The sequence below is a fragment of the Candoia aspera genome, chromosome 1 (assembly GCF_035149785.1).
Source record: "Candoia aspera isolate rCanAsp1 chromosome 1, rCanAsp1.hap2, whole genome shotgun sequence".
NCBI classification, from domain to species: Eukaryota; Metazoa; Chordata; class Lepidosauria; order Squamata; family Boidae; genus Candoia; species Candoia aspera.
Genome location: NC_086153.1, coordinates 314342267 through 314360018, shown reverse-complemented (window position 1 = coordinate 314360018; position 17752 = coordinate 314342267). Strand labels below are relative to the sequence as shown.

At 39.6% G+C, this 17752-nt stretch overlaps 2 protein-coding genes across 3 annotated transcripts; one reads left to right on the top strand and one right to left on the bottom strand.

Annotated features, from left to right (window-relative positions):
* Window positions 1-7169, bottom strand: LOC134488116 (cytochrome c oxidase assembly factor 8). Of its 2 annotated transcripts, XM_063290380.1 has the most exons (6): window positions 6966-7168; window positions 4603-4800; window positions 4019-4082; window positions 3156-3246; window positions 1700-1815; window positions 1-1311 (listed from the first exon to the last, which is right to left on the bottom strand). In XM_063290380.1, the coding sequence occupies exons 1-5, from the start codon at window positions 7125-7127 to the stop codon at window positions 1716-1718; spliced, it is 615 nt and encodes a 204-aa protein (XP_063146450.1). In that variant the 5' UTR covers window positions 7128-7168; the 3' UTR covers window positions 1-1311; window positions 1700-1715. The 2 variants fall into 2 exon arrangements, with proteins under 2 accessions (XP_063146450.1, XP_063146451.1); XM_063290381.1 differs by lacking the exon at window positions 1700-1815 and having other exon boundaries at window positions 6966-7169.
* Window positions 7170-7265: 96 nt separating this feature from the next.
* On the top strand, window positions 7266-14870 carry BAG5 (BAG cochaperone 5). The gene is made up of 2 exons (XM_063290374.1): window positions 7266-7384; window positions 9693-14870. Exon 2 carries the CDS (start codon window positions 9721-9723, stop codon window positions 11071-11073), a length of 1353 nt encoding a protein of 450 aa, XP_063146444.1. The 5' UTR covers window positions 7266-7384; window positions 9693-9720; the 3' UTR covers window positions 11074-14870.
* Window positions 14871-17752: the final 2882 nt, after the last annotated feature.

The following is a 17752-nucleotide window of genomic DNA, read 5'->3' as shown; positions in this document are numbered from 1 at the left end:
TTGTTGTTGGCATTTTATTAAATACAGCATTAATTCGAAACTCATCTTAAAATATTTCAGTCATTTAGCAATTGATGACATGTAGAAAAGATGAAAGGACTGGACACTGTTGGTAAAGCAGCAGATCATCTGGATCTTGCTATCAACCCAGTCCTCTATATTTCCCTGGGGTCCAGGCTGCAGGTCCAATGCTTCTAAATACAAATATTTTGATGGGTGCTCATCTGCAGCCAGCTGATTCCTTTCCTCAGGACCGGCCCAGGCAGGTTGCAGGGTGGCGTTTGGGGTGTCTTGTGGGGCAGATTTGGGATTTCTACTTCTCAGGTCCTTGGACCTGTCCATCTCAGAGTGTTCCCCATCCCTCATCTTAGAATGTGTTGTTAATATTCACTCTTTGGCCATTTAGCAAGATGTTCTATACGCATAGACGACCCTTATATGTAATGCAGGACGCAGCAATTCATACACAGCAACAAAAAGTCTTTACTAGGAGGACCATTCCTAGGTTATAAACTTTGCACAGTTAATCATGATGTAAATTAAGCAATTACAGTATCGTGTTCACACATTATATTGCTAGCGTGATGATTTAGAGTTCCTTGGAAAAATATTAAATCCCTCATTTTGATTGACAGCTGATACAGTATTAACAAATCTTCAGCCTTTCCTAACAAAAGAATCACCATAACTAAGTATTAATTTATCTTACTCTACGAGCATCGAGTTCCTGAGATACGCAGCATTCTTGTATGTAAATCATTTTTATATTCAGATATTTAGATAGAGTAAGAGCAACTGCAGTGGAAGGAAAACAATTCAACTAGATTCAGTAAGAGAAAATTTAAAATTACACTATATGAAGTGTAACGTGTATGTTTACAAAGTTCAATGCCATTTTCTTCTTTGCTGTTTAACATTTTGATGAGGTACTGGGCATAATCATAAGTTGGGGGAATGGGTATCATACCTATGATGATCCCCCAGTCTACGTTTCTATTCCATCCTTATCCTTGTATTGCCTAATTCTTCTTTAATTGTCTTTTAATTTATTGTTCTGATGCTGCAATTTTTGAGGTCTGGTTATTGGTTTTAGATAGTTCTGCTATGATTGTTTATTGTTTGTTATTTTATAGTTTTCTGACTGTTATATATTGATTCTGTTTTTAACCATTGCATTGGCTGCAAGCATCTGATGTATAAATGAACAAAATAAATAAATAAAAACAAGCACCTGTATAAAAATACACCAGAATGCTTTGATGTAATTTAGGACAGAAGATCAATACTTGGTTTCATCTTTGGATTAAAAAACTAAAAAGAGAGAGAAAAGAGAGAAATTAGACTGATCAACTTGGGCATGCTTAAAATATAATACACAGGGCCACTAAGCTAATGCAAGAAACACAACTGGATTTTTTCTAGAGAAAATTAGGACATTTCCTTCAAAATGGTGTTATTCTGATCATTTTCAGTAAGTGAAATTGGCACAATGTAAACCTTCCCCAGAAACAAGCATGTTCTTCAATGGAAGGGCAGAAGCTGCTACTTAACTGATGGAGTTTTGAACTTGTTAGCTTTATATAACACTATAAATGTAAATAGAAGCTGATGACTCTGCATGCATGCACACACTTTGAAATATAAGTTTTGGTTGTTTTGTTTTTAAATGTCAAAGCTGCAATTTAAGAGACAAATTTACCCAACACTGCTGCCGGTTAGTTTGCAGTCCATTTCAGTCCAAATTTCTTCCAAGCTTTTTTAAATGCTACTTGTCCCATGAGGAATGTGATGGCAAAATTCCGTTTGTACCATTCCCTACATTTTAGAACCAAGGGAACATAGCAAAAACACCGTCATCTTGACATAAGGATTAAAGAAGAGTAAAAGACTTAGAAAAACTTTCCTTTCTCTTTGTGCAATTAAAGCAAAACCTAACACATTTATATTGTTGGAAGTGCCTTTCCAGAAAAATAACCTACTCTCTGTTACATGTGTGAGGTGTGCAAAAACAAACGTTGCATGATTTCAAGCAAGTTTTTATTTATTTTATTTACTTACTTAGGCTAACATGGTGCTGTAGTCTGAAGGTCTCTTTTGAAAAGCCTATATAAACTGCAATAGTATAATGATACCAATGCAGTGAAAAAAGAATTAGGTTAAGAGACATTCTAATATTTCTGAAAGGAGTTTCTAACTCTGTACAGACTCACCAAAAAGTCAAAGCTATGGGCCTCTTTTGAATGCCGTGCATAGCCCTAGTAGATATAACTTCACTATGAGTTAACAATGTATTAAATTAATATAAAGAAGTATTACCTATATTAATATTTGATAATACAGATAAGATAAAAATCTGTCAGAAAAAAGTAATAAAATTTAACTTTTTCAATATTGTATACAGTTACTATTTTTTCGCTTTTTCATTTTGTTAGCTGCCTTGGAAATGTACTTTTTAAAACAGGATAACTGTCTAAAAGAGCAGCTATACTTATATGTATTCAAAAGTATCTTTGCTTAAGTTCATCTGGATTTCCTTCTCACTATGTACAGAGCTAGAATGTAGTAAGTGCTGTATTAATATGTCCAGGAAAATTATATTGTTTCCTGTTCAATATTTAATGTTACTCTTATTGCTCCCTGTCTTTGTTCTATTAAATTAAAACTGTGGATAGAATTATATCTTTTTCATCTTAATATGGTGCCTCAAGTAGCAATACTGTGTGCAAATAATGATTAAAATCCTGATTCTCAATGAAGTAATGAACTTGTACAGTATATTTAGGATTGCATCATCTTACCTGGAAGTAAACTAAGTGCGCAAATTAGTTCATTCCAAATCTACAATTTTATGCCCATTTATCTGCAAATCTCAGTGAATAAAATTGAATGTTTTAAGTTCTCAGGGTATACGCCTCAAGGCCTTCTATTCTTAGGTAGATGAGTCAATGGGGAAGGATAAGAATATAGAAAGAACAATGCAGATTAGTAAGTGAGTGCATGGCAATAGAGAAATGGGTAAAATCAACTTGTGACTGGGAAACAATTCCAAAAATAAATAAATAAATAAATTGCTTTTAAAGAAAGTAATACAAGGGAAGGGTAGAACTGATTTGAGAAATAAAGAGAAAAAACTATCCTGAAAAGTATTATCTCACCTATTGTAGTATACATTTTTTTTTAAGTTTTTACTTAGGAAATCTTTGTAAAATTCAGCCATTTCTTCTGCAGTCAGTGATGCTTTCTGACCTGAAAGGAAAACAAAATGACAACCTATAGATCAGAAAAACCTTTTAAGCATAACAGTTTCTTTCTTTGTTATTTATTATGAGAAGTTTAGTATCAAATTGAAGCTGAAGCCAGGATATCCATATTTATGGAGTTCTGGCTACATGCTATCTCTCACTCTTCTATGCATAGACTACCCTCAACAAAATCGTTGTAAAGTGAATCGTGACCTTCTTCATAGTATTAAGTATGTTCATATTAAAGATCTGTATGAACCCTGTTAATTAGAAAGGATATATGAATTACAGGCAGTAGCGTTAGTAATAGCTGGTTAAATGAATAGTGTAGTACTAAATGAAGAAAGAAAATTCTTCCTTTATAACCAAGAAACGCTCCACAGAAAATTACTGATTTTTTCCAGGCTTCTCTGTAACTAAATTTTACTTAGATTATTTCTTATTATGACTTCTCTCTCTGTCTTGTAAGTTCACTGCCAAGGAGCTTAATGCTCTTATTCCAAAAACAAATTTTCTGCAATAACATATTTTAAATTACTAATGGACTTCGAGGTTTAGAGACACTGTAAGGATATAAAGTTTTAGCAAAGTTACACCAAATAACATCCCAAGACATTTTTGTTTTGGTTTTAATGAAAATATTCATATATGCACCATTTCTTCGCTCAAAAGTGTGATATAAATATTTGACCTAGAATATATTCTAAAACTGAAAATCCACAAGTAATCTAAATCCTCTAAGAATATATACTGAATGGTAGAACTAATGATCTAACCTTTTTCATCTCTTGGCTGTATACCCTTGGCTTTCAGTCTAGAACAAACAAATTCTTCTTTTTCCTGAAATAGGATTCAATAATATTACAATATACTGGTTCTTAATGTATTGGTATCATCTTATAAGTGACTATTATCAGTCGTAAGAATTTATGACTGCAAAATTCACTCCATCAAATATTTTAACTGATGGGGCAGATTCTCTTCAAAACAATTAGAGACTACTATATCTTGTAAATAAGCAATTCTGTAACAGAAAATTCAGTAGCTCTCTATTTATCTTGATGAGACTGTTGAGAGAGGACCCTACTTAAGACTAACACATTTGCACAGCAATACTTCCCCCTACAAAAGAAAAATACATTGGATCTAGGTTATGGTAAACAGATAATTAAATTTATTACAGTAAGACTTCATAATCCATATTGGAAAACTTTAGAAATGAAAATTTATTGTTAAAAATATCATAATAAATATAAAAGATGATTTGTACATAAACAGTTGAACAATATTGCCTCAAAGCAGGTCTCCCTAAAAGCATTAGAAAGAGCCCCAGTGCCACCAAGTGGTTTTAGATTTCTACCTTTCTAAATGATATATTTTGATTTGCCCAGAATTCTTGATTCCAAGACTGGGTTTCCTGCCTAAGTTCTCTCAGTCTTCGTTCCAATGGTGATTCATGTTTAGGAACATAAAATATTACTGGTCGAAGGTTTGAACATTGATCAGGAGGTCCAATCCAATCATAGCAAGAATCTGAAGGCGGGTGAAAACTTGAAACCTTGAAAAGAGAAGGGGAGGGGTTAATAAAACTAGCATCAGGAACTATTTCAACGTATCGTCCAAATGAAAGCAGCAGGCGATACAAACAATTATAAATGTGAGATAAAATTAGACAAATTTTAAAGAAATGTTAAAAGAATTACTTTTAACATTAGATAAAATTCAATCTTACATCTATCTTGTAGCTTAGCTTACATCAAGTAGGACAGTAGTGGTGGACTGAAGAAATGGTCAGAACAAATAATTTTTTAAAAAAATAAAAGCATGCTAGCAAATTAAAACATAGAAAAGGAGAATTCAGAGAGACAATTGGGTCAAGCAATCTATGAATGCACATAATTTCCCAAATTCCATTCTCAAATTTTCCTTTTTTCATGATCAAAAACAGGTGTGGGAGTTATGATATACCTCCACAAGACTTAATATCTCTAGTTTGCCCTTAATCCCCCAGAATCCCAAATGTTCAGCCCCAACCCCATGACATCATGCATTACTGAACATCCCCACTGTAATTTCCAGAGCCTTCTTTTTAACATGAAGGCCTCAGCTGAAAAACTGACCTGCCCATAAGGGAGTAGCTCAATAGGAAAAAAGAAAATAAATTACAAAAGAGATACCACAAAGGTGTAAAGTTAATTCAGAACTGATAAGCCAAAGGGACACTTACAAAGTGATTGTAATTTTAACTGCAGAAGAGGAGTTGTCGGGATATTAAGATCATGTTATAAGCTGCCGATCAAAACAGTTTTTCCAGGCAACTTGTAATATTCTAAAATCATGATTTAAAATTAAAACTAACCTAACACTGCAAAAAAATAAAATAAATCAAAAGTTTTATTGGAGGTAAATGTTAAAATACTGTAACAATAGAATTACAGAGTTGGAAGCAACAATATAGTCACTGAGTCTTTTTTTTTAATCCGTTCAATTGTGTCTGATTCTGAGAGACTGTCTGAACAAGTCCTTGCAGTTTTCCTGGCAAGGTTTTTCAGCAGTAGTTTGCCATTGCCTCCTTAATAGGGCTGAGAGAGAGTGACTAGCCCAAGGTCACCCAGCTGGCTTTGTGCTTAGGACGGGACTAGAACTCACGGCCTCCCAGTTTCTAGCCTTTAACCGTTATACCAAACTGGCTCATTGACTCCTACTCCTAGCTTTTTGGGATCTTATTAAAGCTTGAAAGATAACAAAGTAGGTAGTAGGCATGCCCCACTGGGAAGAACATTCCAGATCTAGGGGGCCATTACTGAGAAGGCAGTGGCATCTGTGGGGAAGGGTGCCAAAACAAGCCAGATATTGGACATGATGTTGTGACCCAAGCCCCATCCCTTTATACACACAGGTAGAAAGGAGGCAGGGCTTAAACTGCAATGCTGTATCTGCTATGCCACAGACACCACAGTGAGAAGGTGCGTTCCATGTCATTTCTTGCCAAACCTCAGCACGAGGCAGGATGATCTAAAGGTCTGGGTAGGAATATACAGGAAGAAGCATTCTTTAGGCAGTCCCAAAATATAAAGGAATTTAGGAGTTAAAATCAACTTCTTAAATTGAAGCCATGATGATGATGGTGTATATTCAGTCCCAGACGGTTCTCTTGCTGTCATAGTTTCCAAGCTGCCTTCAAGATCAGCAATACATACAGTGCAAAGCTGTAATCTAGGTGAGCCGTTACCAGAGCACTGATTACTGAAGCCATCTTAACTAGTAAAAGGTGCATTGCAGAGAACATACTTTTTTTATGAAAAAGGAATCTCGGATCAGCAAAAGGTGCAACACGATCCTTTTATTCCACAGAAAGAAAACCAAAAGGAATATACCAGAATGCACAGGTTATGCACGGTGCCTTGTCCAGGATAAGAGGCAATAATTTTACTAATTCCAAGCATCTTCCGTCTTGCGTTACACCGTGATTTGCTTAACAAGATTTGTTGAATAAACCACAATGGCTGGATTTACAGAACACGCAAAGACAAAAGCAATTAGTCAGATTATAAATCTTGTGCTATGTGAATCCAGCCACCGCCTCTCTCACAGCAGAAAGTAACCCGGTGCCCTCCCATAGTATCGTCCCATCGTCTAAGCTAGCTAGGATGATGCGAATGGAAGCCTGCAACTTTGGCAGAGCACCCGGTTACCTATCCACTTATTTGCTCCTCGCGTTACCTTTCTCTTGGGAGGCGAGGGCGCGCTCTCCCGCTCCGCCTCTTTGGCGCGCGAGGCCCCCCTGGGGGCTGAGGACGAGAAACATCTGCAGCCGAAGCAGATCGAGACTGGGCACCCGCCCGCGCTGTCTAGAAACACTCGGCTCCTCACGACCATCGCCATCCTCACCAAGGCCAAGGTGAGCAGGAAACACACTGCTAACGCTACGCGCTGCCGTAGAAACTGAGCGCGCCCGCTGCTTTACGGCAACGTCGCGAAAGGTCCCAGGCAGGGAGAGGGAGATTTCTCTGTCAGTTCTCGCGCGCTCTCCTCATTCCCACAAATGGCGCGGGCGTGAGCGAACGCCAGGCGCTGCGCGAGCTCGGCGGTGAGCCCGAGCTGTTGCAGTCAGCCTAGTTCCTTTCCGAGCCGCCGATGAGGTGAGAAGGAGAGCGGGGAGAGAGAATGAGGTGGGCCCCTGAGGGAGGGACGTGTTGGCGAAGGTGCGGTGGGCAACTCCATCCTGCTGTGCGTTCCTGAAGGTGAATAACGTGGGGATTCGGAAAGCGGAGGGAGTGAATTGGGAAGCGCTCACGCTGGTTCGTGGGGAAGAGAGCTAGAGGAGCGGAGCGACGTTAGTGAAATGACCTGAGCCCGCGGTGTCTTGGGGAGTATGGAGGGAAGATGAAGGGGGGAGGAAGCCTTGGGAGTATAGAGGGAAGGCCGGGCGGCTGGCACTTGCCGGTGGGGCGGGGAAGCAGGGCGGGTTCCAGTTAGTATGCCCGGGGTGGCTGATGCTTATTGGGAGCGTGGAAGCCTCTCGAGGCTTCTCACAACTGAAAAAAGCAAAGGCAGCCGGCCCGATAGGATTGCTGGGGGGCGCGACCGTGAGGGGCACCGAGGCTGGCATTCCGCGAAGTGGGCGAGGCAGGGGCTGAATCGAATAGAGGGGAAGGTTCAGCAGAGCCCTGCAGGCAGTGGGATGAAATGAAAACTGCTCTACACAACCACAGTCGTCGCCCTTTTGAGTCCATTGGACTGTGGCGTCCTCCCATAAGCCGTGGCTTTTTTTTTTTTTTCAGCTGTCAAGGTGGGCTGCCGGGGGAGGCGTTGCTGGGGGGGAAAGGTGCTGGCGGGGGGGGGGGGGAAGTAGTCCTGGTTCATTGGGGCGGGTGGGAGGGCGAATCTGGATTTTGGGTGGGTCGGGGGAGAACGGGACCTGCCTGGCCTCCCAAGGCGGGGAGGCGAAGTGGGCTGTGCGCCTCGTGTTGCGGTGGGCTGTGCTTCCCGGGGCCCTTGCTAACAGGCTGCGGCGAAGTGGTGCAGTCCTCTGTCCAAGCCCCCTTAGTGCAGCGGGGCGGTCTTCCCAGGAGACCTGCGCTACGTCAGGTCGAGCGACGAGTCCGCACTGCTTGGAGGTGTGAAGAAGCGGGCGTGCAGGGGGCTCGGCGGGCGACCGTTTAAGCGTAGCGGAGCTGGCGGCGAGGGAGTCCCGGAGGGGGGGGGGCGATTTAGGCACCAGCTGGGAACAGACACGGCTGGGTGTGTGTGGGGGGGGGGTGAGACCGTGTCGGGAGGGAAAACCTGTGCGGGGATAGTGCAGGCGCGGATGAGGATCACCCCGTAAATGGCTCCTGGTTATAAAGGGTGCTTGGAAACCGGGAAATGCCGAATTAGGCCCGGCGGAGCTCAGCGAACCGGGTTCTCTTTCCTCGTTTCCTCCAAAACCCGAACCCTCTTGCTTTCGCCGCCTGTCCCGCGCGTCCCCCCCACCTCCTTTTGCCGTTCCCGGAGAAGCGGCCCTGGTGGTCAAAGCGGAATTAGATTGTGCAGCATTGTGAAGTCACTCGGGTGAGAGAGGGCGGCGGGGAAGTTGTCCGCGCGCTCTACCTGGGGGAAGCGGCCCGAGCTCGGGGCTGATTCCTGGCTACCTTCCTGCAGGAATGTAGGATTGATATAGGGGCCGAGGGATCAAGCTCTGTGCACGGGGACTCGCTTCCCCCAAGGAGCTTCTCACTGGGGTAAGAGTAGGACGGACGCGGGAGGGTTTGTGTGTGTTAAGAGGTGCGGCTGGACGCGTTGCAGCTTTGTTCTATACCAAGCCAGCAGCTGGTGGGTGTGACTGGGTGGGGTCGGTGGACCAGACCCCAAGTATTGTCACCTTGAGTAGCTAAAGGACTGGTTCAGTTTGAAATTAAGAGGGCAGCTGCATTATTTCTGGAGAAAACCGGGGCAGGCAAAGTATCAGTTTCTATTTCCCTGGTATGACCAGCCAAGGGTAATGAGAGATACCTTATGTCTTTCTTTGTTCATATGCTATCTGCTTTTGATACTAGAAGAATATTGCTTGGGGAGGCAGATGGTACTATATTTAACTTTTTTTTCCCAGTACATCAGCACTTGTTATGACTTGCCTGTGGTATTTAAAGAGAATGGGGAAAGAAACCACTCTGCTTGGGAACATTTTAGCTCATAGTTTTATCTTTGGCAAGGGGAAGACCAATTAAACATATGGTAGCTTCATAGTTAACATGCATCATATTTGAAAGAACTGGCAGCATCTTTTTAAAAGATTAAAGCTATTATATCATACCTTCAAAAAGATGTTATATTGTTACTGTACTATATAATGTCTGGAATAAAAAAATAGTGGAACATATGTTGAATACTTCCAGCTGCACATATATTGTTTTTTAGAATATTTTCCATCAGTCTGTTACATTTTATTGTATTTTGCATTATTTTTAGCTCTGTTGGAACTGGATGAAGAAAAAGAATGGATATGGGTAACCTACATCCTTCTATCAAAAGGCTGCAAGAAATACAGAAAGAAGTCAAAGAGTTTGAATCTCAAGTAGTAGCCTTCAGTGGTCTGTCCAGTGATAGAGCTTACAAGAAATTAGAAAGAACTTTAACTAAACAGCTTTTTGAAATAGATTCTGTGGATGCTGAAGGAAGAGGTGATGTTCAGCAAGCCAGAAAGAGGGCTGCCCAAGAAACTGAGAAACTGCTTAAGGAACTGGAGCAGAATGCAAACCATCCCCAAAGGCTGGAGATAGAATCCATATTTAATGAGGCACAAGCATTGGTGGAGCAAGAAATCACAGCTTTTTATAAAGGAGGTAACTGTGTAACTGAGGAGTTTGAAGAAGGTATACAGGATGTAATTTTTAGACTCACTCAGGTAAAAACTGGAGGGAAAATTTCTCTGCGGAAAGCCAGATATCACACCCTGACCAAAGTATGTGCTGTTCAAGAAATTATAGACAGTTGTACAAAGCAGCAGCCTTCTCTGCCATTGTCCAGTGATGCACATCCTTCTGTTTCCAAAATTAATTCTGTTATAGGAGATGTGAACAAAGCAAAAGGGACTCTTATTGCCGTATTAATGGGAGTAAACAACAATGAGACCTGTAGACATTTATCCTGTGTACTGACAGGTCTGATTGCTGATCTGGATGCCTTAGATGTATGTGGCCATCCAGAAATAAGAAACTATCGTAAAGAAGTAGTGGAAGAGATCAATAGATTGCAAAAATATCTGGATCTGGAAGAAGAAGCAGATTCCACTTACGGTTATGACTTGGCACAAAACAGATGCATTATAAAAATAGAAGAAATACGCAAGAACATGAAAGAAGTTAAAGCTTCCCTTCTAAAAATAGAGAAAGCTTCAGATTTGTATCTAAAGTCAAAGACAGAGCTGCAAGGGTTAATTGCCCAGTTGGATGAAATAAGCCCAGGCAAAAATCCCTGCATCCGAGAAGCCAGGAGGCGAGCAGTGATAGAAGTGCAAACCCTGATAACTTATATTGACTTAAAGGAGGCTCTTGTCAAACAACAAACCTTTGTGGAACAAACAGAAACAGAAGTCCCATCACAAAAAGCAGTTTGGAATATTCTTGAAAATGTGGCACAGATTCAGCAAGAGGTGTTGTCTTTTGATGGGAACAGAACTGATAAGAACTACATGAGGCTAGAGGAGCTCCTCACCAAACAACTTCTAGCGCTTGATGCTATAGACCCTCAAGGAGATGAGCGCTCAAAAATAGCTAGGAAACAGGCAGTGAAGCTTGCACAGAACATTCTTTACTATTTGGACATGAAAACAGATGAATGGGAGTACTAAAATGATGTTGGTCTTGTGTGCTAGACATTGATTTCTCTCCTGCACTTTGTAACAGTCAGTTTCCCATAACTGTAAGACCAACAGTTCCATCATTTGCTCATCTCTTTGAGGTTGAGTAAAAGTTGGATTGGGTTAAGCAGCAACTTCTTCCTGCTGGTGCAGTCAGTGAAGGCAGTCCATGTGCCAATTACATTACAATTTTTGTTATAGACTGTTTTCTGTTGCTTGCATGATTTGTGAAGAAGACTCGCAGAACTGCCTCTCCAGCTGTTGCCTAAAGCTTTCTATATAGAATACTTCTACACCAAGACAATATACGGTCTTGCAAATTCGGTCAAAGCAAAACTAATGAGAAAATCCAGAGGAAATGTCAGTCAGCCTTAAACCAGTTTAGATGTTGCAGTTGTCTGGTTCAATCCAGTTGCAATCCAAAGGATTAAATGCAAATTACTCGTAGCTGTTTTGTGTGTTTGATTTAGTCTTGCTGATCTTTCATTTGAGATTTTTTTAATAGTTTGGCATAATATGAAACATGAACACCTCTGGAATATAGATATAAGTTGCAGTTACATGCTTTCTACTGATTTCCATAGGATTATTTCAGAATTGATTAACAGAAGCTACAATCAGTCAGCACATTTTGGAGTTCTCATTATGTAAACCAGAGTGACACCAGAATATAGGAGTGGTAGGACTTTAAAGATAGAATGCATAGCATAGTTTGAACAATATATATTTCCTGAATTATGATGAACTTTTCAATAATCAATAGTGATCCTGAATTTGGGATCTTAATAGCTGTGGAGATATTTTCCTTTAATTTTGTGATGATTTGGTAGATACTGGGCAGCTTGTCAAATATTTCTTTTCATTTTTCTAGATTGATTCAGCATTTCTTTTTGCATACTAAGCTTGGCACAGAAATGGTTATTTTTTCTAAGATTTCATGTGTTGCTGTTACACCCTAGATTGTCTAGCCTTTTGTTGTTTTAAACTATTTTACTGATTTTTTAAATGCTGTTCATGATCTATCAAGGCAGCAGATATTTCTTCTGACGTATTTTTTTCATCTTTCAATCCATCAGAATGACAAACATTTCAGAAAACAGAATTTAAAAAGTAGAAGCATTACTATCTATTACTTTAACTGTCTTGAGTAGATACATGTACCATTCCTCAGTATGAAAGAAAAAGTTGCTTGTGGGTTTTTTTTAACCTTTTGTTGTCTTCACTGAAGCCTCATAGTTTATTAACTGTGTCTGATCATATTTCTGAATACACCAAACTTGGTCAGTTTAGGTATAATTGTTCCCTGTCAGAATAGTAAAAATCAACAGCAATCATATTTTTTAGAATGCATTATTAGTACCATGCAGAAATCTGCAGTCGATCAAAGTAATATGTAGAATAACTGATGTTTCTAATCCAGCCTCTATAATAGAAATTACTGCTTTGTAGAAGACTATTTCTACAATACATGATTAATGCATGCTGAGATATTGCATTGATGTCTATGAATAAGGTTTTAGTATAGAATTAAAAGGCATAAGGCTTATTCTTAGGAAGCAAGTGCCTTTTAAATGACCTTTAAATTTGTAGCACCTTGTAGCTATGACTGCTGCTTCATGGTGTTTTTCAGTGAAGTATTTTCTATATTGTGGATTACTTACCTGCTGCAGCTTTTAAAAAGCTGTATTGTCATATTAGCAAGCAGCTGAAACCTAGATGACAACACATCCATTTGCTTAGTTTTGTCCTTGGCCTCGTCCCACTGTTAATTGCTCTGATCTCTTGTGTGTCTCATTTCCGTAAGCTGAAAGAAAGGAGTGGTGGCTTAGTTTACTTTAAAATTAATTTTGATCTTGCTGCACAAAAGGTTTGTTTAAAAGCTTTTCATTGTTACTACAATAGGTTAGTGAATCTTTGTCAATGAACAGGGTTTTAGATCTGGGCTTAATAGAGCCCAAAGCTGAATAATAAGCATTTTGGTAGCTTCATCAGAGTCTTTATTTTGTCCTTTTTCCTGTTGATTAAAATAATTACTGTTACCTGCTTGTACTGTTCTAGTTTGTGTCCTTAGTAAATTGGCTAGTAGATCTAATTAAAATATTTTCACTTTCGTTAAAAGTTTTCATTCTAGCTACATGGGTTTTGATCCCAAACTCTGCACACATATAGAGCTCCCACATTATTTGGATTCCCCATTAATATAATTTTCAGAACAGTAATACAAGTGTTTTTCTTCCATTCCCCTTTTTCCCATATATGACTTCAGCTTCCATGTAGAAGCTGTTGCTTATTTGAGTACTCTGAAATGAGATGGCAGATTAGACATGTATTCTTCAGGGAACAAATAAATAATTGGTTGTACATCTACCTGTCCCTCAGCTCACAAAACTTCATCAGAAGACAACTTTATGAATGAAAGGGGAAAGGTTATTACAGCTGATTCTTCCTCTCTTTAACTCCCTGGGATCCATAAAATCAGCTTCAGTGGTTGAGGAGCAGCATTAAATGTGGTGTTAGGAACTGTAGAAGAAAGGGCAAGCTTATATTTGGGTTTAGTTTTTATTCTGTTAATGCTTCAGAAAGAGATTTATAATGTGGGATCCTAGTTAATGCTTCATGTATCTTCTCTCACCTGAATTCTGTTCTCAATAAATTCCAAATAGTGGAAGAGGAGGGAGTCCTTCCCATGTAGTTCTGAAGAAGTTTAGCAGTGATTTGGGGAACTTTCCAGAATCAGAGAGTGAGTGGTTTGGGGTGCTTTGCTAGAAACTTCATCCTGCCTCTTCCAGTGGTATCAAAATGTGTTTCCTTTCTGCAACTGAAGGCTGTTCTGTTTGCACTACATATATCCAAACTGGTTTTTTTGTTTGTTTTAACTTTAACTTTAAAACTATCTATTATTTTTTGCTTGTATTTTACACATAACTGGAATGCTGTTACAGTATTCTAAAGTTCAGCATATAGGCTTCTGTTACTCAGGTACATTCTTAAGGTTCTCATAAATCTAGTACCTTGTTAAAGCTGCAGGTTTTAAAGTGAATGTGTAATAAAATTAGATATTGTGATAGAAGCCTAATTTCCCATTTTTCTATTTAAAAAAGAATTTATAGTTCACAAATTGAAGTATGCTTTGCTAATCTATCTTAAGTTATTTGGTACAATTATAAATCTGATTTTTGCATGAATAAATATTATTAAAGTAAATATGATAAACCAAAAAGAAACTTTGTGAATTTGTTTTTCACTTTTAAGAATATTCTTTTTCTACTTAATATGCAAGCAGGTTAGAGCACATATTTTCCATTGTAGTGATTTTAACAGCCTATACTGCAGTTCTGCATTGGACCAAATCAGAGTTTTTTTAATATCAAGGCTTTTGTGCAGTACCATAACATTTAGGGCAAGAAACAAATATAATTCTGCTGAATTACATCATGATTTTGATTGTATTGCTTTGGATGTTCAGTTGATCTAAATAGCCTTGTTCTGATAGCTTTCTGATATCTTTGCCAGCAACCATGATACAATTTTCAGCAGTTTGAAATGAACTCTTCTGATATGAATGGCAAACCATTGTAATCAGCTTCTACAATTAAGCTTTCTCTGGGTGCTAGCCCTTTAAGTGGTACATATTTTGTTGTATGTTAAACTTGAAAACTATGAGAACAAGCTACCACATGGACGGAGCTTGCTTTTTTGGAAGATGTGTACTAGCTCATGTTTATGTATTGCATTGTTCAATGTATACAGATTCAGAAATCAAATCTTAATAAAGTATTTGGATGTTGCTTTCTTGACAATTCATTTCAGGACAGGGGAATTCCTTGTGTTACATGAAATATCTTTATATAAAGAATGCATTCTATACTTTGACATAATAGTCTACAGCCATTGCTGATATATGGATGGCATTAGGATTTTAAATTAGGATTTTCTTCTTTTTGATAAAAATATAATTTATCAAAAATGGGGCTTTCCTCTTTTGTTAAGAAATACAATTGTAGGAATAATATGTAACAAAATAATATAATGGAATGCAGTAGTTCAGTGCAGACATTTTAAGAAGCTGCTTATACAGTAGTTATGAATACCTAAATGCTTTTTAGTCTGGCAAACAACTTTTTCTCATCCATTGTATATACATTTAAAAAGCTATACAGAAGTTACAAAGTGTTCAGCAGCTTAATCAAAAGTAAGTCGTACCAGAAGTTCAATAAGGAGTCAGGTAGCACCTTTTCTGACTAGCAAATTTTATTGACAGGGTACAATCTTATGCCTTATAATACAATTTGTTAGTCAGAAAAGATACTATCGGAGTCCTCCTGTTTTTTTTGCTACCATTGACTTAACCCTGCTCTCTTCCTACAATGGAGGAATCATGAATGGGGAAAGTAAGTGAGGAAAATAGTTCAGCTACCTGTCTGTTAGATCCTACCCTTTCCTGGGTTGTTAAGGTGGCCTGGGAGGTGACCAAGGAATTGGTCCATGCAGTGGTATCATCCTCTTTGAGGGAGGTCTCTCTGGCCTTGAAGGAAATGATATGCCCCTTCCTCAAGAGGTCATTGCTCGACCCTTCCATTCCGGACAACTATCATCCAGTTTTCAATCTTCCATTTTGGGGGAAGGTTGTAGAGAAGGAGGTCGGACAGCAGTTACAAAGGATCTTGGAAGAAATGGATTATCTGGACCTGTGTTAGCCCTTTGAGGTAGTCCAGACAGGAAGCACAACAATGAATACTAGCTCTATCTTTATTGTAAGGTTATATTAACAATCTTGCAAGTCTAAAAGTTTCTCCCCCTCTCCTTTTACTCTGGAAACTAAGGGTCCCTTCTGAAACGCTTCCCATGCCTCTCTCCTGTCCACTGAGATATCTTTTATATGCTGGTTGTCCAGTCTGTGGCTCTTCCTCCTGTCTCCCAAGGTCATTCCCACGTAACATTAAAACCCGTTTCAGATGGGTATTGTATGAAGACAGCATTGGTTGCACTTGTCCATGACCTTTGGCAGAGCCAGGAGAGGGTGGTGCAGGGTTTGGGAGTGGGGGCACTATGCTGGATCTCCTTCCTCAGTGGTTGGTCCCAGTCAGTGTTTATGGGAGGGAAGAGATTGCACCCATGGCCCCTCAGTTGTGGGATGCCTCAGGGCTCAACGTCACCCTTCCTGTTTAACATCCATGTGAAACCATTGGTGAGGTCATCCATCATTTGAGATTCAGTATTATCAGTACACCAATGATAGCCAGCTTTACATCTCAACCATGGGTTGCACAGGTGAAGCTATCAATGTACTGGATGCTGTTTGGATTTAGATGGGGAGGAATAGACTGCCTGAATCCTGATAAAACTGAATGGCTCTTGCTGTTTGGCCTCCCTGAGTTGGGGATGTTTTCATCATTGTTCTTGGATAGGGTTGCACATACTTGAGACTGGTGTGCAACTTGGGGAATCCTCCTGGACTCACAGCTACAGCTCGAAGAGTAGGGAGCAGCTGTGGCCAGGAGGGCCTTTGCACAGGTTCATCTGGTGCACTAGTTGAACCCTTTCCTTAACTAGGAGGCCCTTCATATGGTCACTCCCGCCCTGGCCACCTCTCGGACTATGGCAATGTGCCCAACACAGAGCTGCCCTTGAAGACCATCTGGAAGCCTCAACTGGTGTAGTGGCTCAAGCAGTAATGGGCACTTTTCATTATGCCTATGTGTCCATGCTGCTATGCAAGCTGCTTGGTTGACAGTGGGCTTCCAGGTGCAATTCAAGGTGCAGGTTGTTACCTATAAAACCCTTAATGGCATAGAGCCTGGTTATCTGAGGGACTGCCTATCTCCAATTGTTTCTGCATGCCCATTATGTTTGGGCAGAGTGGGTGTGCCCTGGGTCTCCTCAATTAAACGTCACCTTGTGGGACCAAGCAAGCATGTTTTCTCTGTCACTGCCCCCTCCCTCTGGAACAGCAGCCCCCCAGAGAGATGGACAGTGCCCACTCTCCTGGGGTTTGGAAAAGCCCTTAAGACCTGGCTCTGTTCCCAGGCTTTGGGTTAATGTATTTGGATGTTTATTCTTTTGGCTGTTTTTAGTCTGGACTGTTGGTTTTTTATGTGTTTAATTGTTTTCACTATGTATTTGGATTTTGTAAGCTGCCCAGAGTCTACTGGAATGGACAGCCATAATGTATTTAATTAAATTATTATTAATGTTAAAATTAATATGTGAAGTCTAAAACCTTAGAAACTGACTATCTAGGCTCTAACTACTTGAACTCTTGGATGAAAGAGGGGATATAACTGTAATAGATAACTAAATGCAATTTAATCTAATGGCCATTCCCACTCCTTCCAGGAAAAGAGATTTTCCAAGGAGGAATAGATTAAAAATAGAGTAATTAATCCTTCCTCCATCTCCTTTCTAAAACATTCCCCTCTCCTGCTTTTTCCCCATTCCGTGGGTTTGGCATAAGAAATAGAAGGTGGTGAACTTTAAATTATTTCTATTGCTTTACTTTAATGGTCATATCAGAATAAAATTTTACTAATAGGAGGGGAGGTTGTATTTGCATGTCATATATAGTTAATACCTTCTATTTAATGCACCACAGATAGTTGCTGGAAAGAAAAAGACTAAAAAAATGGCAACTTAATTAACTATATGTAGATTTGGTGCTTTAGGGAGAGTT